This window comes from Podarcis liolepis, assembly GCF_965112155.1.
Source record: "Podarcis liolepis genome assembly, chromosome: 6".
NCBI lineage: Eukaryota > Metazoa > Chordata > Lepidosauria > Squamata > Lacertidae > Podarcis > Podarcis liolepis.
Genome location: NC_139559.1, coordinates 56653660 through 56677833, shown reverse-complemented (window position 1 = coordinate 56677833; position 24174 = coordinate 56653660). Strand labels below are relative to the sequence as shown.

The window sequence follows — 24174 nt, the reverse complement described above, 5'->3', positions numbered from 1 at the left end:
TCGACGGCAGGGGCGGGGCCGCGTTCAGATTATCGCTCCGCCCCCCCCGCTCTTAAAGCAACAGTCTCTCTGAATCGACAAGCACCAATCGTGCAGGACGAAAGATGAAAATTAGTGGTTGCATATACAGTGGTACCTCGGGTTAAGAACTTAATTCGTTCCGGAGGTCCGTTCTTAACCTGAAACTGTTCTTAACCTGAGGCACCACTTTAGCTAATGGGTCCTCCCGTTGCCGCTGCCATGCGATTTCTGTTCTCATCCTGAAGCAAAGTTCTTAACCCGAGGTACTATTTCTGGGTTAGCGGAGCCTGCAACCTGAAGCGTATGTAACCCAAGGTACCACTGTACACCTAGAAGAACCAGTGCCGGATTTACATAAGCTAAACAAGCTATACCCTAGGGCCCCGCTCTATTGGGGGCCCTCTAAAAATTTAAAGGGGAAAAAACCTGGATGTACATTTCCAAAATATAAGATAAAAAAGAAATAAAATAAAACCTACATACAGCAACAGTGTTTTGTGTTGTGTTTCCTATGATGTAAGTAATGGGCCCCGCCTGCTAGCCTGTTCCCTAAAATATCACTGGTTTGCTCATTTCTATATATAGGGTGCCTACATTCTGCATGGACTGGTTGCATGGCTTTCGATACCTATTAGGTCCATAAATTCCCATAAAGCATATAGTAAACACACAAAAAAGCGACAATTTGTTGTTGACAGCTGAACATATAAAGGGCCCCATTACCTTCAGTAGCTTAGAGCCTCATCAAACTTAATCCGGCCCTGAGAAGAACCATAGACTGTAGAGTTGGAAAGGGCCCGAGGGTCATTTAGTCCAACCCAGGAATCCTGCCCTCCAACCTTCTGGTTAAGCTTCTGTGAAGGTTGTTTTTGCAAAGGTGATGGTTTGAAAATCCTAAGCCAAAAACTTTGGAAAGAAAAGTTGGTTCTTGAAGGTTCAATTCCATAGCTTTCCCCACTTGCCTGAGCGTAAACCCCACTGAATTCAGTAGGGTTTGCTTCTGAGGAGCCGTAGTTAGCATTGCCCTGTCAACTTGCACCCGTTTAAGCCACGACATAGCAGAGAGAGACGCTGTTTCCTTGGTTCGCCCCCCAAACTTAACAGTTAGCAGGCAAGGAGGCGGCGCCTTTCCACTCGTCCTCAGCTCCAGCTGCAAGGAAGTGAGCGACTGCTGCCTGCTATCGATCCGCCGCCGCTGCTCCTTTCAGACTTCCAAGAACGAATAAAAAAGATAGAATCGCGATGCTCCGCTTGAGCAGAGGAGCCGCCTTGCTGCGGACGCTTCCCGCCCAGCCCCCGGGGGAAAGGGGCAAGATCCCCAGGAGAGCTGCGTCTGCCGGGAGGAGAAAGGAGATCCTGCTCGAAGTGCACGGAGAGGCTGGAGAGGGTGAGTGGAGCCCAACAGCCTCCTGAGGGTGTCCGGGCCCAGTTGGGGAGGCCCAGGGCGGCTCTGCAATAAACGGGAGCTTCGCAGACGGCGGGGGGAGGGGGGGTCGTAGCTACTCCTGGAAGTTGTTGCAAGGGACGAGATAACCTCCCGTCCCGTCCAGCCCTTTGCATGCTTGCTTGTTAACTCGGAAGTAAGTCCCGCTGAGTTCCACGGGGCTTATACTCCGAGGTAAGTAGGCACAGGATTGCAGCGAGGCTATGGAAAGTGAATGGATGAATTTCATAAAATTTATATGCCGCTTGAACCTCAGAGAGCGTTACCAAAAAAGAAAAAAGATAAAGCAAGAAAATCATCACTAAAAAGTTTGCAACTGTAATTATAAAATTATAAAAGACAAATCCGCAGTAAAATAGGCTGGAACAAATTAAAACTCCTGCAAAGTTTCCTCAAACATCTCTGAAAAGAGAGCAACTGTAGTCTTCTATCAAAACCTGGGAAGCCCTGTCAATTATGCTGCCGTCCTCCAATCACAAGCGTCCCAGTAAACAAAGATTAGCCGCGCATGAAAGGCACCATTGGGCGCGTCGCAGCTTGAAGGAGCCGTCTAGCCCATTTCAGGAATAGATGAGAGATCCGCTCCATTTGGGAAGGCTGCGCCTGTTGACCTCCAGTTGTTTTGGACTACAACTCCCTGGCACCTGGCTGGCAAAAGCTGCACTAAACACAGCAGGGATGGGGAAGCTGAGGCCTTCCGTATGTAGTTCAGTGGCAAAGCATCTGTCTTGCGTGCAGAAAGGGCTGGGCTCAATCCCCCTGCATCTCCAGAAAGGGCTGGGAGAGACTCCTGCCTAAAACACTGAGAGCTGCAGGCAGTCAGAGTAGACAGTACTGAGTTAGATAGGCCTAATGGTCTATTTCAGCATACACAGCTTGCTGTGCTCCTATGCTATGCTCTAACTCCCATTAGCCCTAGCCAGAGCGGCCCAAGGTCAAGGATGGTGAAAGTTGTGGCTCCGAGAACATCTGCAAGGCCACTGGGTCTGTCTCTGGGCTAAGCCTAGCCTTGGTCACTGGGTTTGTGTCCCTCTCGTGTGCATTCCACACACCCTGGAGTATTGTAAGCTGCCTTGAAAGCTCTGGCTGAAAAGTGGCTTAAATATTTAAAATCAACAATAAGAAATGGAGCTACCTCTAAACAATAAGTGAAAAAGAGTTCTTTATTTTATTTTGGAGTACAGGTATTGCAGAAATTCTGATGAACAGACCACATGCCAGAAATTCACTGGGGAAAGTGTTCGTGGATGAGGTGAGTGAAGATTGCCTTCCATTGTACAGATGATATTTGTACAGTGGTACCCCGCAAGACGAACGCCTCGCAAGACGGAAAACCCGCTAGACGAAAGGGTTTTCCGTTTTGGAGGCGCTTCGCAAAATGAATTTCCCTATGGGCTTGCTTCGCAAGACGAAAGCCCATAGTGAAATCTCTGGGACAGCGGGGAAGCGCAGCGCATTTAGAAGCGCTCGGGGAAAGCAGCGCACTTCGCTGCTTTGCCCAGAGTGCTTTTAAATGCGGGCGGCGGTGAGGGAATCCCTTGGCCCCCCGCCGGACTTCCCGAAGCTCTTTTGAAGTCCGGCGGGGGTCCAAGGGATTCCTTCCCAGCCGCCTGCGTTTAAAAGCACTCCGGGGAAACCGTGCATCGCAAGACGAAAAACTCGCAAGACGAAGAAATTTGCGGAACGAATTAATTTCGTCTTGCGAGGCACCACTGTATTTGTATTGGGATCCCAGGTAACTTAGTAGCTTCTTAGACCTTAGTAGAACCTAGAGTTTTTGAAGTGGAGACAAACAGCACAGTCTTATACATATCTAATAAGAAGTCCCATTGAATTAAAAAGGGATTACTCCCAGATAGGTGTGAGTAACAGCGATAGCATGCACAATAATTGGGTATGGGAGCTGTACTCCAGTGATCGCTGCAGGGGTGCTAACTTGCATAAAATATTGGGTAAGCCCTGCCCCTGCCTAATCACAAGATGCAGTGCACGCACACCATTTGAATGGCAATGCCCATCAACGGGGGGGGGGGCGGCAAAGGAACCTTGGCCCCTAGGAGTTGGCTCCTGTGCCTGGAGGACCCTAGGAGTTGGCTCCTGTGCCTGGAGGACCAGCTTTTCCATCCTCGATATAGATAGGTTTGCAACCTGCATGTGCAGGATAGTCTATTTACATGCTTTAGGTGGAAATGCTTATAAGTACAATAGCAAAACGATGGGTTGTATTCAATGCTAGTCCTACTCAGAATAGGCACACAGACATTATTAAATATGACTAACTTAGGTCCATTCATGTTAGTGAGTCTCTAGTCTGAGTAAAACTTATTTGGATACAAGCCAATCTATCAGCATGCTGTATATTTGATCCGCTTAACATGCTTGTGTGTACTTTCAATTTCATTTTTTCAGTTCAGTACTCAGCAATGGTCACATAATAAATCAAATGAACTGGTAGAATTTTCTATTAATTGAAATCTGATGTTGCACCCACTCTCTCCCACTCTCCCCCTCAGCTGTTTGAAACCCTTGAAGTTCTCCATTTTGATGAGAGTATTCGCGTGGTGATAATTAAGAGCAAAGTGAAAGGCGTTTTTTGTGCAGGTGGGTAGAGTCATTCTCTGATTTAAGAAAATCAGAGGCAAATATATATATATATATATGAATAAGCACAATAAATAGATTTTAAGCAATTACATGTTTTCCCTCACTGGATTTAATATGTATTTGTTGTGTCTTGGATTTAATATGTATTTGTTGTGTCTTGTGTATCCTTGTGATTACAGAAATTGCTGCCTCCAAATCTAAAAGCTGAATTATTCTTAATACTAGGTATAAATATAGGGGGTTTTTGGGGGGGTGTAGTTTTACTGCTTTTCTCATTATATCTCATCCTGATTCATATTCCTGGCATTCTATTACCAGCAGTGGTGCAAACTTTAAATTCCAGAACATCTTGATTTCTACACTGTGCTGAGATCATTTGAACCTTGTGAAATATAGGACAAACATGATAGCAATTAATATGTGTAATTGACAGTGGGCATTTTTCTGTTAGGGTATATCAATTATGTAGGAGGAGAATGGAACATGTATGCATTATTCTGTCAAAATTGATTAATAAACTGCCAAAGCTAACAAGGCTTCCTGAAACCAAATTGCAAGTTGTCACTATCACAACCTAATCCTACACAGAATTAGGTATGTTTGCCTCTACAAGGGACTAAGCCGTATAATTATTTGTAGTTTACAGGGCAGTTACTAGTTCATTGAAGCACTGCTGTTGAACCCATTATGTTTCCTTTCTCTATCTCCCCAACTGCCTTCTGCTGTTGTAAATTCAGGTGCCGACTTAAAAGAACGTGCTAAGATGAGCAATACTGAAACTGACCATTTTGTTCAGAGGCTCAGAAGTTTAATGAATGGCATTGGTAAGTACCTCATCATGAACTCCTTTGCATGTGATTGTCTTTTTAACAGGGATGGGTAACCTTTTGGACTCAGTAGGCCAGATCAAAGGGACGCAGATCGTGCTGTGGTCTAAACCACAGATCCTAGGGCTTGCCAATCAGAGGTGACGGGGTGAGCTCCCGTTGCTCGGTCCCAGCTCTTGCAGTTCGAAAGCATGTCAAAGTGCAAGTAGATAAATAGGTACCGCTCCGGAGGGAAGGTAAACTGTGTTTCTGTGTGCTGCTCTGGTTCTCCAGGAGCAGCTTAGTCATGCTGGCCACATGACCCAGAAGCTGTATGCCGGCTCCCTCAGCCAGTAAAGCAAGATGAGTGCCACAACCCCAGAGTCATTCACGACTGGACCTAACGATCAAGGGTACCTTTGCCTTTACCTTTACCTTCAGGGCCTGACTTTGACAGGCAGGAGGGACCACTCACTTGTCAGTCATTTGCCATCATGTCAGGTGACTGATAGGTAAGTGGTCCCGCCTACCCACCAACAGTTTATGCATGGGGCTTGCTTACACAGCATGTCCCCTATGCTGGTGAAGCAGCATGCTGCAGGACTGAACTCTCTTCAAGCCTAAACACATCTAGAACAATGTTGCATTCATTTAAATGAAGCATTGCTTCCAAGTATTTGAGATCAGGGTGTTAGATTTGAATTCATATGGAGTCACTTCTTTCTTCTGTCTGAAATTCCTAAATGTTGCCTAGAACTGCTTCAAAGAAAACATTTAATGAAACAACCCTGTTTGTGTAGGCTAAACTAACTTTTAAAAAATAAAGGCCTAATTCATATTAAGTCTCCCCATTCATCACTATGCTATTTTGGATAGATTTACCAACTACTGGAAATGGTGCTGCACTGAATGTCTTGCTATTTAATTTTTACAGCTGCTCTGCCAATGCCCACCATTGCTGCCATAGAAGGCCATGCGTTGGGTGGGGGCTTGGAACTGGCACTAGCTTGTGATCTCCGCGTGGCAGGTGAGTCCACCAGCACAACCGAGGTCTTCTACTCTCACTGCGATGACACTTAAAGTTGGTAATTGGTGTGCTAAAATTCCAAGTGCTAACATTTAGTGCTTTAAAGCACGTTGACACTGTACTTACTATGTGCTAATGTAGCTTCTCCCCTTGTTGTGTTCTTGTTATAAATCAGCATCGTCGGCTAAGATGGGCTTGATTGAAACAACAAGAGGACTCTTTCCTGGTGCAGGTAGTGTAGCTTCATCCACTTTTTTGCTGCTTTTACATTAATTATGTGTCCTATTGTGAGGTAATAATGCTATAATTAAGCTAAAACATCCCAGCAGTCCCAAAACCCCTCCCTAGTTCTGCCAGTTATTTAAGCAAGATTTCATCTTTGTTTTTCCTTTTTTTAAAAAAGAAATTGGATATGTGAATACTCCCTTCTCCAGTTTTAAAACAGAAATGCTTCTATACATACCATTTTGATCATAGGTGTGAGAGAGAGATAATTTTAAAGACTGGCAGCCTGACATCTCAGTCACTTCGCCGGTTAACTGTTCATCCTAGCAAAGGAATGCCGCATCTCCTCCTAGTAATTTTTCATCTGTAGCTACAAGTATTTCCTGAAATGTAAACTAAATCCCAGCTATTTTGGAATACTACAACATTTAGACACTATACAGAGAGGAAATTCGAAGATCTTATGATATTACCGTACATTGTGGAAATTCAGTCTCTGAGGCAGAACTTAATAGCTTTTCCACAATCTCATTTTTCACTTACTTAAAACAAACAAACGTTCCCTCAAGCTGTGGTTGGATTCCCACCAGTCCCAGGACAGGGATAATGGGAGTCCAACTACATCTAGAGAGCCGCAGGTTCCTCATCTCTGAACTATAGCATACAGTCATACCTTGGTTCTCAAACAGAATCCATTCTAGAAGTCCGTTCAACTTCCAAAAATGTTTGAAAATTGGAACACTGATTTCCAGGTTTGTGGCATTCGGGAGCCAAAACGTTCAGGAACTAAGCTGTTCGAAAACCAAGGTACGACTGTATAGTTTAAGCATGGAAACCATAAAGATGTGCATCCTCTTAAAAATATGTTATGGATTTGGTTTTTTCCCTGTCTAGGTGGAACCCAGCGCCTACCACGCTGTATTGGACTAAGCCGTGCTAAAGAGCTAATTTTTACTGGCAGACAGATTGATGGACAAGAGGCGTTCTCAATAGGTTTAGTTAATCATGTAGTGCCACAGAATGAGGAAGGGGATGCAGCTTACCAAAGAGCGCTGGCTTTGGCTGAAGAGATTGTTCCTCGGGTCAGTATATCTTTGCATTTGCCAAGTAATGTCAAGGTTGCTTTATGTAATACATTGAATCTGTTGCAAAGTAAACCAGGTTAGAATTCTTTAGTTTCTGCCTTTCTGAATAATTTGATGTCCTCTGTAAAATTAAGCTAGTTTGCTGTTCGTTTAAAAACTGGTACAAACAGATATTTGGAGAACATTGTGCATAGTTTCTGTATAGTGATAACTATCCCCATCTTTAATGATACCATTTTGGATCTACAAGAGACTTATTGTATGCTGGTATACTTTGGAGCTCTTAGTCCTCAACAAGGCACTCAGTCAGGAACTAGACTGGGGGATGGAGCATGACTGTGCGTTTCCAATTACAGAGGTGCCCCGCAAGACGAATGCCTCGCAAGATGAAAAACCCGCTAGATGAAAGGGTTTTCCGTTTTTCGATGCGCTTCGCAAGACGAATTTCCCTATGGGCTTGCTTCGCAAGACGAAAACATCTTGCGAGTCTTGCGATTTTTTTCGCTCCCCCCCCCTTTTTCTAAGCCACTAAGCCTTTAATAGCCTTTTAGCCGCTAAGCCTTTAATAGCCGCTAAACCGCTAATAGCGCTAATCCGCTAATAGGGTTGCTTCGCAAGACGAAAAAACCGCTTGACGAAGAGACTCGCGGAACAGATTATTTTTGTCTTGCGAGGCACCACTGTACTCACAGAAGTTTGTATCTGCACTGGAATGTAGGTGAAATGATTTGTTTTTCTTGATCAATTTGAGATGTTTCATCGGAAGCAATTCATAAATGGAAATTATATATATATTCTCTTTAAAGGCTCCCATAGCTGTGAAAATGGGAAAAGTGGCTATAAACAAAGGGAGTGAGGTAAAGTATGCTTTTTATAACCGTCTTTGTTACCGTATTTTGCGCCCCATAAGACGCTCCGGCCCATAAGACGCACCTAGTTTTTTGGGGGGGAAATAAAGAAAAAAAAATTTTATTTCCCCCCCAGGTGCGGGGCTGGAAGAACCAGGTCGGGGAACAGTGGGAAGGCACGCTCTGCCTCCCCGCTGTCCCCCGAACTTGTGGGGCTGGCGATGGGGAGAAGTGCACCAGTCCCGGGAGGGCAGGCAGCTCTGTGCCGCCATCCCGAGCGAGGCGGGACTTAGCGCCCCGCTCGGGATGGCGGCAGAGACCTGCCTGCGGTCCTGCGACGGCAGGCAGCTCTGTGCCGCCATCCCGAGCGGGGCGGGACTTAGCGCCCCGCTCGGGATGGGGGCGCAGAGCTGCGCTGGTCCCAGGACCGCAGGCAGCTCTGCAGGGCCACCGGGAGCGGGGCGGAGCTTCTCCCCCGGCTCCCGGTGGCCGGGCAGAGCTGCGCTGGTCCCAGGACCGCAGGCAGCTCTGCGCGGCCACCGGGAGCGGGGCGGACCTTCGCCCCGGCTCCCGGTGGCCGGGCAGAGCTGTGCTGGTCCCGGGATTGCAGGCAGCTCTGCGCAACCCTCGGAGCCGGTCTTCCGAGGGTTGCGCAGAGCTTCCTGAAGCCTGGAGAGCGAGAGGGGTCGGTACGCACCGACCCCCCTCGCTCTCCAGGCTTCAGCGAAAGCCTGCATTCGCCCCATAAGACGCAGGCACATTTCCCCTTCATTTTTGGAGGGGGGAAAGTGCGTCTTATGGGGCGAAAAATACGGTAGTTTATTATTAAACCAGCAGAACCCCACCAAAACAGTTGCTTCTAGAGTGGCAGAACTCATTTGTATCATAACTCATAAGAAGCTGTTTGCCCTTGGCTTCTTCCTTCTTCCTCCCTCTCCTATGTCTTTCCTCAGGCCTGTCATTTCTTCACTTCCACCCAATTAAATATTGCCTGTAAAAACAGGTGGACAAGCAATACAAGCAACAGTGAGGCAGATATTTGTTTTGTTTAAGCAAAGACTGGATTATATTGGGCACATATAAAGTAGGGTCCAGAGAGGTAACCTTATTAGTCTGTCTTTTAGTACCTTAAAAACTAAAGGACTTGTTGTGACAGCAGCTTCAACAAATGCTTCTATCTGATGAAGGGGTTCCTAGTCCACAAGAAACTTTTACTACACGTTAGTCTTTAAGGCCCACAACCCTTGCTATTTAAAGTGCAGTTACTCATTTTAACGTAATGGTGAAGACTGATACCTTTCAGTCACTTCATCGAGTCTGTCGTGATATTGTTAAATTTGCATCTTGCAAAATTGCTATTATTTTAAGTGCACACTTTCTCACATGCAATTAAGATTTCTCTTTTTCCAGGGGGATATTGCCTCCGGTATGGCTATTGAAAGAATGTGTTATGCCCAGGTAAGCTAGCCTTTAATTAAACCCTGCTTTCCCCCACTTAAGTGTTTACTTTATGCATATTAAAGTGCTCAGCTGTGAAACGCTTCTATCTATGATTTGGCCCCCAAAGGGTGCAATTGCACTCAGAAACTTACCTGGAATGTTTGACTTTCCTCAGTTCTTACCTGAGAGCATTGTTTCTAGCATCCCTCTAGAAACAGCTGTACACTCAGAGCATCTAATAAGGCTGCGCAGGATTCATCAGCTGAGAGCTGTAATGTGTACACACCACTATGATATTGATTGGAAAAATAGATGTGATGGGATCAGCAGACTGAGCACTCTACATCTGTTACTTCATAAAGAAAAGAGTGAAGGGATATGTTTGTATACTCCCCTCCCCCAGGATGGTGGCAATTAGGAAATATAGTATTGGTGTTTCTGTCTTTTATATACAGAATATCCCTACGAGAGACCGGGAGGAAGGAATGGCAGCTTTCATAGAGAAACGGCCACCTAAGTTCATTGGGAAGTGACTTTTGTCCAACATCGTTCAGGTGACTGAAGACAATTGCAAGGAGTTACGAGAAGGCTGGGTCTTATTACAATTTTTTTTCTACATAAATTTTATATTCAGACAACATACTGTTTCACTTGTTTACTCCTTTTCAGTCAGAAGTGTATATGTGCTTAATGCTTGTAGTAGGAATGTAGATATATGCTGGGGCTTGAGTATAGTACCAATAGCAGAAAGGCAAAGTCATGCTGATAATTTAAGAGGATGTGACGAGAAGACCTGTCATCTTAGGATGTTCATCCTCATTCTTGGTTTCAACACCACTGCTAGAATGCCTTTATAGTCATACAGAATGTTCTTTCAGTGTTCATCCAGGAGGACGTAAGGGAGGTGCCAAGTTCTTAGAAAGGTAAAAATGCTCCTTTTTAGAAGACCTCTAAACTCATATGCAGCTTATCATATGTGAGAACAGTTGGCATCACCTTCAGCGTACCAAAAATATTTGAGAACATGGCTTTCAGCACTTTCAAGACAGCAGTACCCTAAGTGCACTAATTCACAGTCCATGAAATGGTTACGGATAAAGCTTTTCTTGTAAATTAGGAAAGATACTCCTGCCTTTGGCATCTGCAAAATGGGATGAACAGTTAAGCTTCAGGAGCTTAACTCAGAAAAGGAATGCAAGTAGCATTGGCCAACATGATAGACAATTTCTCTTTTACTAAAAGCAAACTATCACCAACTACAGCTATTACACATTATGCCAATTGCACAATAACAAAGATGGCTTGTGCTTAATTTATAAGAGGGGAGATGAGCAGGATTATCAAGAGCCTACAGTACATAAATGGGTGAAACACTTGCCTGAGTTTTCCCTCTTTATCAGTGAGCAAAGGCCAAACTAGATCTTATGGCTGCACAAGCCAGCTGTTCTGTGCAAGCTCTTCTATGAAGTGGAGGGGGCACAATTTAAAAGCACATTGTAGGAATGTGGAATCCTTTGACTGCCTGCACCAGGCATAGGCAAACTCGGCCCTCCAGATGTTTTGGGACTAAAACTCCCATCATCCCTAGCTAATGGGACCAGTGGTCAGGGATGATGGGAGTTGTAGTCCCATAACATCTGGAGGGCTGAGTTTGCCTAGCCTGCACTTTCCATCTAAAACCACTCGCCTCCATCTGTTTTTCTGAGCGGAGAGGTTAATACATAACATCTAGCTTAGCCCTAACATCCTGTCACTCCTTTGGAAACTCAACACCAGGCATCCCCAAACTAGGCCCTCCAACTGTTTTGGAACTACAACTCCCATCATTCCTAGCTAACAGGACCAGTGGTCAGGGATGGTGGGAATTGTAGTCCCAAAACAGCTGGAGGGCTGAGTTTGGGGGTGCCTGCTCAACACCATGGATGAAAATTTTCAGCTAAGCCTGCTCTACTATAAAGTTGCTGCTTTCCATAATAGTATGATAACCTTGTGAAGCCTCCATTTTGCCCTTCATGCCAACCAGTTTGATTAAAGAAAAAACTTGCAGTCACAACCCTGTACCATCACTGGACATGCCTTTTATTTTAAGTATTAAAACCTAGAAAGTATCTTGAAAGATTTCCCCCCTCCAAGTACAAAAATAGTTTGCGTACACTCGTAAACAATGTGGATGCACAGGGTTTTTATGTTGAGTTGTGGCAATATACAACTGACAAAGCCAGAATCTCCCCTGTACAACATGCACATAGAATGTGTGTAAGCCCCTCACGAACGCTTTGGACTGGCTTAACAGCCTGTTGAAGACTAATTCAACATTTTAGTTGAAACAGCCTACCTCTCCCTTGCCCAGAGTTTTCAAAACCGCTCTGCCCTCACCGCATGGGATTTTTAAAGTGTTTCTCCAAGGCTAAGCCAATCCTATTTTCTCTCGGCTACCACAAGCAATACAGAGTTTACTGGTGGTAAGGTATGGACAAAAAAATGGAACAGTTCCTGGACTGACAAGAAGAAAGATTACTGGCAAGAGAACAAGTAGCTTTTAAAACCTCCATTTGCAGTGTCCTTGACCACCAGCATATGAAATTGGTGGCTTACAAAACCAACAGACTCTTTTCAAGACCTGTACAGTCAGCTACTAAGCAGTTTTCTCTAGGGACGGTGCCCTATTTCCCTTTTCAGAAGGCAAGTTACAAATTAAAGCTACTTGTCGGAGACTTCCAGATGTGCATGCCATACAAGTACCCTCAGATCTTACAAGAAGGACCTTCTTGATCAGAAATGCCTGAGAAAGCATTAAGAAATCACCATCGCAGCTTCTGCACATGACAAAATGAAAGAAACAGCCGTGCCCTCGGTTATCCATTTGACTTGGCTTGTATCTCCTTTCGCTGTTTAGGCTTCCCATAATATTTCATGTGAGTGTCCACGTAAGATAGTATCTCGTTTGTTAGATACTGGACATCTGGATCGCTCTGGTCATTTTCTTTAATATTATATAAATGCTGTAGCCCATTCTCTTCTATTAACATGGAACAGTACCTGGCAGCTGAAGAGAAACAAAAATCTGTTTATTAGATGATCCAACATGAATGGAACAAAACCACTCTAGCTGCACTTCGACACTTCGCTCCTGACTTCAGGACATTGAGATTCCTCATTTAACACAGAAGTTTTAAGCACAGACACAGCTGTCGTACCTTGGTTTTTGAACAGCTTAGTTCTCAAAATGTTTTGGCTCCCGAACGCCGCAAACCCAGAAGTGGCCGTTCCGGTTTGTGAACTATTTTTGGAAGCCAAACACCCGAAAGGGCTTCTGCAGCTTCCGATTGGCTGTAGGAGCTTCCTGCAGCCAATCAGAAGCTGTGCTTTGGTTTCCGAACATGTTGGAAGTCGAATGGACTTCCAGAACGAATTCTGTTCAACTTCCAAGGTACAACTGTACTCAGTTTGAATTTCTGAAGAGAAGTACGGAGTTTAAAAGGTGTTCATCGCTGCAGTTTGTGTGACATAACTGAAGGTAAGAATGCACCCTGAGGGAATTTTAAAGTTTATTTCCCTACACCAAGACACAACCCTCCTAACAGAATAGCTATTATAGTGTCACACAAACAGAAGCATGTTGTATGCTGCAATTACCTGGTAAGAGAGAACTAAAGTCCATGGGTGTAAAAAGGCAAACCCAGTTACCTGTTCTACACATCTGGGGCCTGGTAGACCTCACATACTTGCCAGGAAAATTCTAAGGATGCATTTGCTGTTAGAGGCAGCAGGAACTTACTCCCACCACAGTTTCACAGTATTAATACCTTATTGCAATAATGGGAGGAGGAAAGGAGAGAAGGGGAGCAGCATAAATCACCCTCTGAGCTTACCAACAAATGCAGGGACAGAGCTGATCACCAAAGCATTTGGTCTGAATAGGTGCAACATACATTGCATCTTCTGCCAAGTTTTTTTGGGGGGTGGGGTGGGGGGAGCTACAGGGACATTCCCTACAGGCTTTACAGGTTGAACTTGAAAAGTCATAGGCTTATTAAAAGAAAACCATCCATACGTACGGGTTTTGCAACAGATGTGCAGAATGGCCCACGCTGCCCAAATCTGCACTCCAGGTAACGCAAAGCAGTCAAGTAATGGGTAGAAAGGCTTGAGGGACCTATGGTTTGAAGAAGAGTTACCTAAGAATCATGATTAGCATTAAGGCTGGCAGAGAAAAGGTGGAGGAAGTGGTGTTTGGGGCAAGGAAATGAAGATGGATTGCAGAACTACTTATGTACATAGCACTGATCTAGTAAAAATAATTACAATTGTCTGATAAATATATTGCGATCTGTTTAATAACTTCTAACAAGTCATAAGTGTTGGTTTGTTGTTCGCTTGGCAGATACATATCAGCAACAGGGTTCAATGTTGAGCAAGTTATTTAGAACATTTGAGGCTATTCCCTTCTGATATGTTCCAGAGTTGTCCCTGCTTGCCAGGTAACCATATACAGTACAGTATACAGAATTACTGGCCAAGGCATATTTTGACTAGAGTATACCTATAGGCTGGCAGTGCTACCATCTTGCATTCTGGTGTTGGCCACTTCAACAGAGCTGCATGCTGTAACAGAGAGAACCAAGTGTCAACATTTCAATAAACACTGGAAATATTCAAAATAACTATGGAATCTAAGTCACCATACCAGTTTTTCAATGAGGGATCTTCTCAGTGTTTGACTCAACGCCCAGGATTGTTCACCTCTAGATAGCAAGTTTGAAATAATCCCAGCTGAGAAGTAGTTCACTTCCATTTCGGCGCTGCTTAGCAGTTCACTGACACGATCTATGAAGTCCTTCTGCATTAACTTGGACTGCAGCTCTCTCACTTCTGCTACATTGTTCTGATGAAGATAGAAAAAATACAACCGTAAAAATCACGAGCTGGCAAATGCCATGCTAATTTGTTGTCACTTTATTATTGAAAGTGAATAAATTTCCCCTGAAAAGAGGATGGGCCAGGCATCTCTTTATATGTTGAGAAGTGTCATGCACCTCAAGCCAATAAAATCAGATGTATTTCATTGCTATATCAATTCTTAAGGAAATTTTTCTACTTTAGAAAAATCAACTTCCTTTTCCCACCTTTTCATGAAGGCCAGAAAAGAGAACAGCACGGAGGATTACTCTAATAATAAATGACAGATTTAATACCTTTAAAATGCACACATTAACTTTTAAAACAATTCTAGTACATTGCACTTTATTCTGCTCTTACCAGAAGGCCAAGAACTTTATGCTGTATTGAAGAGTCAGATGAAAAAGTCTGCAAAGAGAAATAGGTTTAATTATTAAGCTTATGTAGCTGGAGGAGACTCATGAGAGTCCCATGGACTGCAAAAGGATCAAACCTATCCATTCTGAAGGAAATCAACCCTGAGTGCTCACTAGAAGGACAGATTCTGAAGCTGAGGCTCAAATACTTTGGCCATCTCAAGACTCTCTGGAAAAAACTCTGTTGGGTAAGATTGAGGGCACAAGGAGAAGGGGACGACAGAGGATGAGATGGTTGGACAGTGTTATAGAAGCAACCAACATAAATTTGACGAAACTCCGGCAGGCAGTGGAAGACAGGAGTGCCTGGTGTGCTCTGGTCCATGGGGTCACAAAGAGACGGACACAACTAATCGACTAAACAACAAAAGTGTTGTATTTGTCAACTGGTTAGAAAGGTAGCTACCACGTTTACCTCTAAAACTCTCATAAAAAGCTCCAACCCTTTGTTATCAATGAAGTGCCCACACGTAGTTGGCGCTTCATCTGTGAGATTCCAAAGTGCACTCAGTGTAAAATGGAAAGTTGTATCTAATTCATTCTGATTTATTTTCTGTTCAACGATTTCAAGTAGTTTCTGTAAAGGAAGAAAACAACACCATTAACTACATAGAATAATTATACATGAAGTGCAAATTTCAACATTGCACTCTCCTCCCCAAACCCTCTTAAACATTGCTCCCTGTTATGGGGAAAGGAGATGCAGCAACTCACCCCTACAACAATGTAGAACTCGGCAGCAAGTTGCGCTGCTTGCTCGTCTGAAAGCTAAAAAACAAACCACATATTTGAAATCGGTATGTGGAAGAGCTTCTGATAATAAAGATGCACTAGATGAAAATGTAAAATCACACACCTTAAGTGCTAGGATAGAGATTATATTAACAGCAATTCTTTGTATATGTTGGTTTTCCTGGTTACAAAGCCACTGGACAACAAATTTCGCAGCTGCAAACCTAAAATTTAAAAGCATTGTCAGAGTATACACTTTGCAACTCTAAACCAGGTCATAGTGAAAGAACAAGATTAATAAAGCAGTTTCCCCCTTTCACTTTCACCAGTTTTTAAGCAGATATTAATCCTGTCCTGAGGCAAAGTGCAGATGAGAGAGGCCTGCTTACAACCCAAACCTAGCCACCTTGTAGGCAGAAATGAAAGGAGAACCAAGCTGACCATTCCTAAGAAGTGTTTAACTGGTCAAGGCACTGAGATCAGAGCTATACACCACGCTTCAATAAGACACTGCTGTCTATTTGCTGTATAAAGATGATAAGTACCTAGGGTTTCTTGACATTCCCCAACCCACCTTATCAGCACAAACAGCATCAGAAGTTTTTGCAGTGGACTCTACTTACTAAGCAACTGAGCCATTAAACCCAAGGCATAGGAAAAAGGAACAAGTCAGATCCCCTGTTCATCTGGTGCAGTTCTGTCTACTCAACTCACAAGAGCACTCCAAGGTCTCGGATTTTCTAGTCCTGCTACATGAGGTGTGCTTAACTAGAGATGCCTGTGATAGAAATTGGTACATTCTGTATACAAAAACCTTACCACTAATCTATGGCCTCTTCTCTCTCCCTCCCACTCTCTCACACAGAGAATGAATAGCAACAGAAGTTATGTCACAGTTAAAACACCTTGGCCGCTTACTCCCATTTGTCTGGGTCCTGGCTAATGTCCTTCATCCATCAATACTGCATGCTCCAGTGAAGCAACCCAGTCACATGGACTGCCATTTGGGTAAGCAACTTCAATTTATCGGGCATCATATTTGCACTGGCCTTCAAGGCAGCATGAGGGAACACTCTACCAAAGCCTCTGGAACTCCTCCTACTGGGCAGGCAGGGAAATTAAAAAGTTCTTTTTGCCCATGTCTCAAAGTGAATGTGTGTCTTCATCAGAAAGGAGAAATCCTAGAGCAGAGGTCAGCAACCTTTTTCAGCCATGGGCCGGTCCACCGTCCCTCAGGCTGGACTATATTGGGGGGGGGGGAGAGATGAATGAATTTCTATGCCCCACAAACAACCCAGAGATGCATTTTAAATAATAGGACACATTCTACTCATGTAAAAACACGCTGATTCCCGGACCGTCCACAGGCCGGATTGAGAAGGCAATTGGGCCTTAGGCTGCCTACCCCTGTCCTAGAGATTGAGCGAGGGGGCAGACAGACTATACTGGGAAGAGCTGTCTATCCCTACTGTAGAGTAACAGATTGGAGTCACTTGCCTGTTAAATGGAACGTCTTGCAGGATCCTGACACTGGATAGTGAAAGAAGACAGTTCTTCTGGAGCTATATGGAAAGAGAGAACTCAGCACCACAGGGCTCTGTATTTGTTATTCTTATTCAAGTTATATACCACCCTTCGTCAAAGGCAATTTACAGTATTTGAAATTAATTATCCATTTTTTACAGGATAGATGGTTCAAGAATGCAGGTTTTCAATGCTTTGCAGCTTAAGAGCATGAGTTTAGGTACCTGAACTCCATTGAAATTCATGAGTATGACTAATTTAGGTTCATTGGTTTCCATAGGTCTACTGGGAACATAACTTAGCTGAGTACTACCCTACAGCTCAAACCCTCCAAATGAAACAAAATTCTAAAGTCATCAAAATATGGAACAACAAATTAAAACAGATAGTTATCTAGGACAGGATCAGATTATTCAGCAATATGGAAGCAGAGGTAAGACAATTTCTGAGCTACACTTCTGATAGAACCTTGACTTTCCCAAAGTCAAAGACTGGGCACTAAATGGAAGAAGAGGTATATATTGGAAGAGTTAACAGCTGCATGGAGGACAGGCATTCTCTAGTTCAGTGTTTCCCAAACTTTTTTGGGCAACGGCACACCTGTCTACTGAAAAAAAATCTCGCGGCACACCACCATTAAAGCCCCGCCCCGTGACGTCAGCGCGCAGCGTCACGCCGGGAGGGACGCACGAAAGTGAAAGTTTTTTCCCTCCCCCCTCAGTCCCTCGCTCGGAATTCAGCTCGTTTGGGGCATCGCTCCGGCTGCTCCCTCTCCCACCGCGCAGGAGCGATGCCTCTCTCTGGCTCTCCCTCCGCGCAGGCTGAGGGAGGGAGGGAGGTGCGCGTGTGACCCGTCTCTGCTGGGAGACCAAACCCAGCGAGGCAGAGTCGCGCGGAGGCGCCCAGGCAGCGCTGCCGGCTGCGAGGAGGAGCGCCAGGCAGCAGCAGGAGGTGCGGCCTCTCCTCGCCGCCGCCGCCCCGCCTCTCGCCGCCCGACTCGCCCGCCTCGCTCCAGGCATCTCGCGGCACACCAGCCGATGTCTCACGGCACACTCGTGTGCTGTGGAACACCGGTTGGGAAACACTGCTCTAGTTTATAACATTAAACCCACACTGGGCCACTTCACAGTCACACCAATCAGAACCCTGTGTATGTGTTTAGGCAGTGAGTGTGTCACCCCACTCATGTGAGAGGGCAACAGTTGTGTGAACTGAGCCAGTGTGTTCTACCATGTGTGGTGCATCACACATGCTACATCTGCTGCCCTCCCCAGCCCCCAAATACAGTTCTAAATATTTAAAAAACATAACACAACGTCATAAGCCAAGGATCTAAAAGAGCCAATATTTCACACCTCACACTCCAAACTGTGGCTACAGGTGGCATTTTAAAAGCTGACAAAAAGTTAGGGAGAATAGAAAAGAAATCCATATAATTTTTGTGTGTGCACCATTTGTTCTATCATTCATGTGCCCCAGATTTGAGCAGCAAATCTCCTACTGTGCTTTAGTACTGGTATAACAGATGTTGTAAGATCTGCTCTCTTATTAGGGCTGTTGAATTGTAACTGTATCCTACCCAAAACCCTTACCTGTTGCTGTTCAGGAAAGGTTTCCATGGCTTTGAGGAGCAGCTGGATTACACTGGAAAGCAGGCGAACAGGCATGCCTGCTGCTAAGCCTTGTCTTGTTAAGTTAAGGGCACAGGCACTAGCAGTTAACTGTACTGCCAAGTCCAAAGGATGATTCCTCATTCCAATGATCACAAGCTGCAGCATGAAATATGCAAAGAACCAATTCAGCACAATACATAATGAAATCAAAAATCCAATAAAAATAAGGATGGATGAATGAGAATAAAGAGAGGTCTACTTCTTTGGGGAATGCAGATAGGAGCTAATGGACTAAGTAATATTTGTAAAATTTGACCACAGTAGAATAGTTTGCAAGAAGTTATTGCACTCAAACTAATCTGGCTTACCTTTAGGATTTCAGGCTTTGTAATTCTCATAAAACATGTTTGAGTAAAAAGGTGAAAAAAGGCTTCTTTCACAAAGCATGCCCTTTCACTGTAGCGTTTCAAAGCTTCCGAAATCTGCATTTCATTTTCTCCTCCCGATACCTTTGAACATAAAAATAATTCATTATTTTCACTAACTAGGCTCAGAATGGTCATTTCAGGTCTAATAAATTCAGTAGCTAACAAAGCCCTGCAGTAACATGGTGATCCACCAAGCATGAAGATCCAAACCTAATCCGAATGTGTTTTACAAAAACAAACTCTGGAATGAGGTGGGGTTGCAGTTCTAGAATACATCCATCCCTTGTGATGCACAAGCATGACCCAAAATAAATACTATAGTGTGGATAAGCCAAAGTGTTGTCATGCCAACATCCCTCTCACTTCTGAGGGTCCAGAAAAGTGGTAAGTGAATATGCCTGAAGACTAGCCTCAGCTTAGCCAGAGGGCTTAGGCAAAAATGGAGCTGAACAGTTTTAATGTGTGCTATTTCTTTCCAGAGCTACTCCATTCTATGCGCTGCACAACTTGCTGTGCACACAGATAGGAACCTCCATTTTCCTTTTAAAATTTATTATTTCATTTAAACTCATTCTTTAATATCACACCTATTTTTCCAAATAAAATAAAAAATAACTCATGATGTAAACATTGTTGGGTCAAGGCTACAAGCAAATTGGAATAAGAACTGCCCTTCCAAACCATTTGTTAGATTTTCAAGTATCATTTTAGTTATAGAACATTTAAAACCTTCAAACCTTTAAGGTTCCTTCTCCTGAAAGGAACTCTGTGTACCCAGCTTCAGTCCCGAGCAATCCCACAAACCGCATCGTTGGCCGTTGTCTGACAAAAGCTTCAACAGCCTCATCGTTAATGTATTTGCTTCCAGAAATGTCCAGAGACACAAGATTGGGCAGAATATCTTTTTGGCCTAGCAAACGAAAGGCAATATCTGATGTGGAATGCTGCTCGTCTGAGATGTCAAGGTGAATCAGATGCTTTAGTTCTCTTATTACGTCTAAGAACTTTGGTGTAGGCATTTTCAAGCATTTCAAGCTATGCATAGTTAGAGACTTAAGTCGATGTTTGCAGGCCAGGAGTGCAGTTATTTTTGTGACTGAAGTATTGGAGATATCCAAGCTTTCTAACCTTGGCAGGGTAGCAACCTCTGCTAAATCTTCATCACGGAAGAGCACATTGGTAATGCTCAAAGAACGAAGACCAGACAACTGACTAAAGCACCGTTCATAAGGATTTGTAGGGGAAAGAGTTAATGAGTCCAAGACAAGGCACTGAAGGTTGTTCTGGATCCATGCACTGCTGCCAAGCCCACTCACAACATCTGCAACAGTAACAGTGTCATTCATCCCTGCAGCATCCAGTTCTACTAGTTTGTGGTGGCAGAAGGCTTTTTGGAAAGACTGGGCTGAAATCTTTGCTTTGCGGATGCAAGCTTGCTTCAAACGCATCTGGTTGCCTCGGAAAATGCCCACAGTGCCATCATTCAACAATTCTATTAGGAAAGGAAAACAAGCCTATGTTAGAGCAAGTAAACTACTGAAATCTGGTCATTTGTAAAGTAGGCTGTATTACTACATGGTAGGCAATAGTCCAAAAAGTTAGGTGAGCAACTGGTGAGTAGAAACAGAACCACCTGGGCAGGAAGCAGAAAATGGATTGGTGACTATTCAGTGTGATGGCAACTATTTCCGCAACTCTGTATTTTCTGCCTGTGAACACTAGATGGCAGTATAACCCAGATGTACTATCTTCCAAGGTAAACAGACTATTCCTGACAGAAGTACAGTGGTACCTCGGGTTAAGTACTTAATTCGTTCCGGAGGTCCGTTCTTAACCTGAAGCACCACTTTAGCTAATGGGGCCTCCTGCTGCCACCGCACAATTTCTGTTCTCATCCTGAAGCAAAGTTCTTAACCCGAGGTACTATTTCTGGGTTAGCGGAGTCTGTAACCTGAAGCATCTGCAACCTGAGGTACCACTGTATAACACAGAATCATAGAGTTGGAAGGGACCACAAAAGTCACCTACTCCATCCCCCTGCAATGCAGGAATCTTTTGCCTAATGTGCAGCTGGAATCATGACCCTGAGATTAAGAGTCTCATGCTCTACCAACTGAGCTATATGCAAATATGCTTAACATGCACAGTTTATTCTACTGCTCTTTGTCCTAGCATGAGGGATATTGCTAAGCAGCATGATTCAGACCACTACTTGACCACTGGAAATAAGCACATTTTAATCTAAACATGGTGGTGAAGCTAATGTGACAGCTAAGTTACAGACTGGGGCTCCTTTGGGAAGGAAGGGCAAGATGTAAATCAAATAAATATTAATATCTAGGGCATAATTTTTAATGTTATCCTTATCCAATTTTTTGCTCCTTTGAGGATTTCATAAGAATTCTAGCCCAATATGGTCTAGATATGCATACTTTATATAGGAAGGGGAACAGCACAGCAGAATGAGCTAGCTAGAACAAGCTGTTCTTGTCTGTGAATGACCTCATGTTCAGATCACTTGTGCTAGCACAAAAAGAACTGTTACCTCGATATGCCATTGTCTGCAGCAAGCGATCAGCCACTTCTTGAGGAAGCCTTTCAGATTCTTTCAAGCACAGTGACCCATCAGGCCGTTCTATACAGAATTTTTCTAAATCGGCAACCAAGGCATTCAAGCAGATGTCAACTAAGGAATATGGAGATGCTTCTGCCTATCACCCATAAAAAAATAACAGCACATCAGTAAGAAACTCATTAGGATCACAAAGTGGCTTAATACATGGCTTCACTTAGTACACATAATAAACTTACATATCTGCATTTAATATCCATCACTAAGTGAAACACACAATACTAAAAAAAAGAGCAAGTATTATTATGAATGTTCCTAACAGGTCATTACTCAGGATTATAGAATGTTTATCCTTGGATTGTTAACACTCCTATAGCAAGTTCCCATACGACTAATGCTCCCCAAATGGGTATAGTAAATACACTGTGTGTCTCCAGCCACACTGCAGCAGGAAGACTATCCCTATTACTTACATGGGATACACTGGGGGCAAGATCTGGTTTTTAAGACCAGGTATCTTCTCCACTTCCACTTAATCTTCATCATCATTAACTTTGAGGAGGAAAGTTCTTGGCAACCCCCAGATCACCGGAAGGAAGAGTGTTTTTAACTGTTACAGAGTTTTGAGAATGCTTTAATTATTTTAAGAGTGTTTTACTTTTTGTTTTTAAATTGTGGGTCTATCCACCACTCTGGGCAGCTCTGGGAGGAAGGACGAGATGTGAACAAATTAAAAAACAAATTAATTCAATAAATAAACCAACAGCTGTCGCAATCAGATGGCTAAGGCTACAGCCATATGTGGGTAAGCCCCACACTGAATTTCTTAGGGCTTACTTCTGCGTAGCCATGTTAGGAGGATTGCTCTTGAGCAGCGCCTGGCAGCCCACAGCAGAACAACCCGGATAGATGAGTGTGGTATTATCATGATGGCAAGCGGACCTGTGAAAGAAACCCTCGCTTTTTCCTCCTCCCCTAAGAAGAGGAACCCTTTCCCCAAGCCAGCCAGCCTCGTGGCTGGGACCCTAAAGTTTTAACCCAAGTTTAGTAGGCTGTGTGCGCAACCTCTCGGACCCACCAGATGACCCGTAGCCCCCCAAGAATTCCAGCCCTAACAAAACGCGCGAGGGTCTTTCAGGGACCCCAAGTCTCGGGGGTCTTTTTACCACAACTAGCCAACGCAGCCACTTTTCTGGAAACCCGAAAAACTCGGGGGTGCGAGTCGGGGTGCTTTGGGCTCAGTCACTACTGGAACTACTCCGCGGGAACTTCCTCCTCCTCCTCCAGGCAGAGTCTTCTCCCCAAAGGCTCCGGCCCCTCGCCGCCCTCCGAGTCCTCCCTTTCGAAACCCCAGCGCTTCTTCCCTCCTTCTCCTGCCGCCCATTGTTTTCAACGCCTCGCCTCCCTCCCCAGGCAACCGTTCCTCAGGTCCCCGCGCTCCCGCCCCCGCCTCCCCACCCACCTGCACGGCAGGACAGTCCCCGCAAATGGTCAGCGGGGCTCGTTGCCGGTTCTGGATGTGCAGGAACCGCACCATGGCGAACCAGGAGCCGGGATTCACTCCGCCAGCGGGAGCGGAGGGGGTGGGGTGCGCGGTGCGAAGTAACCGGAAAGCGGGCAAGGGCTCACCGGAAGCGGCGCAGCACGGACTGAAGAGGGAGGAACGCCGTTTAAGCTCCGAGGGAGATGGTGCAAGTAAGGCGCATGCGCGCTCCGAGTAGGGGTCCTCCCCTCCTTCGGATGAATGGTGGAAGGGGGGGGAGCCGTCTCCCACTACTAGGGAGCAAAGTAGATTGTAGAGTAATGGATGCAGGGCGCTGGGAGTAGCCATTGCGTCACTTTCTTGGGCCACGAATTTATAAATACAGTCGTTTGGGCGCTAGACCTTGCTTAGCACACATTTTCTTCTTACATTTTCTTTCTTTTTCTCTCGAGTTTAATATTGAAATGGCAAATTTAGTCCAGGAAACGACCTAAATTCTGATGAATTAAACCAGAATATAGATTCAGGTAGGTAGCTGTGTTGGTCTGACGCAGTCGAAATAAATAAGAAAAATTTAAAAATTGTCCCAAAAATTGGTCTCTAAGGGGCTACTGGACAATTTTTAAATTTTTCTTATTAAACCAGAATATGCTTGAGGGCTCCTATAAGGTTGCTTTCATTTTTTCATTTTTGAAAATATATTTTTCTAAGCTTTAAGTTGGCCTTGTTTCTTTCTGCAAGCCACCTTGAGTCCTGTGAAAGAAATAGGTGGGGTAATAATAACAATAATAATTGGTGTTTTTTTCCAGCCAGAACTCACTTCTCAGGTGGGCACCATTGCCATTCTAGGAGAACAAGGGAGGCGTTCCTGCCAAGTTCCAGCATCTCTTTTTCTAGGAAAAAATAGCACCGATAATAACAACAGCGCTTTCATTTATAAACTAATCTGGGCTGTACAAGGACAAGGACATAAATGTCGTATGCAAGGTGATTCATATCAGTGCCTT

The 24174-nt window shown here is 44.4% G+C and overlaps 2 protein-coding genes across 4 annotated transcripts; one reads left to right on the top strand and one right to left on the bottom strand.

Moving 5' to 3' along the window:
• The first annotated feature begins 841 nt into the window (after positions 1–841).
• Positions 842–10138, top strand: ECHDC2 (enoyl-CoA hydratase domain containing 2). Of its 2 annotated transcripts, none has more exons than XR_014527725.1 (10): positions 842–1408; positions 2650–2717; positions 3979–4066; positions 4807–4893; positions 5810–5902; positions 6078–6134; positions 7022–7570; positions 7905–8103; positions 8879–9518; positions 9956–10138. XR_014527725.1 is itself a non-coding variant. In XM_083510157.1 (10 exons), the coding sequence occupies exons 1-10, from the start codon at positions 1264–1266 to the stop codon at positions 10031–10033; spliced, it is 903 nt and encodes a 300-aa protein (XP_083366283.1). In that variant the 5' UTR covers positions 850–1263; the 3' UTR covers positions 10034–10138. The 2 variants fall into 2 exon arrangements, 1 of the variants encoding a protein (XP_083366283.1); XM_083510157.1 differs by having other exon boundaries at positions 850–1408; positions 7022–7209; positions 8019–8069; positions 9471–9518.
• A 1420-nt stretch (positions 10139–11558) lies between these two features.
• LOC310709942 (protein zyg-11 homolog B-like) lies at positions 11559–23336 on the bottom strand. 2 transcript variants are annotated; one of them, XM_083510085.1, is made up of 14 exons: positions 23147–23336; positions 21658–21823; positions 19850–20604; positions 19053–19193; positions 18664–18840; positions 17045–17109; positions 15672–15771; positions 15530–15583; positions 15231–15392; positions 14760–14807; positions 14188–14385; positions 14044–14105; positions 13559–13656; positions 11559–12546 (listed from the first exon to the last, which is right to left on the bottom strand). In XM_083510085.1, the coding sequence occupies exons 1-14, from the start codon at positions 23219–23221 to the stop codon at positions 12356–12358; spliced, it is 2292 nt and encodes a 763-aa protein (XP_083366211.1). In that variant the 5' UTR covers positions 23222–23336; the 3' UTR covers positions 11559–12355. The 2 variants fall into 2 exon arrangements, with proteins under 2 accessions (XP_083366211.1, XP_083366212.1); XM_083510086.1 differs by lacking the exon at positions 23147–23336 and adding an exon at positions 22851–23099.
• Positions 23337–24174: the final 838 nt, after the last annotated feature.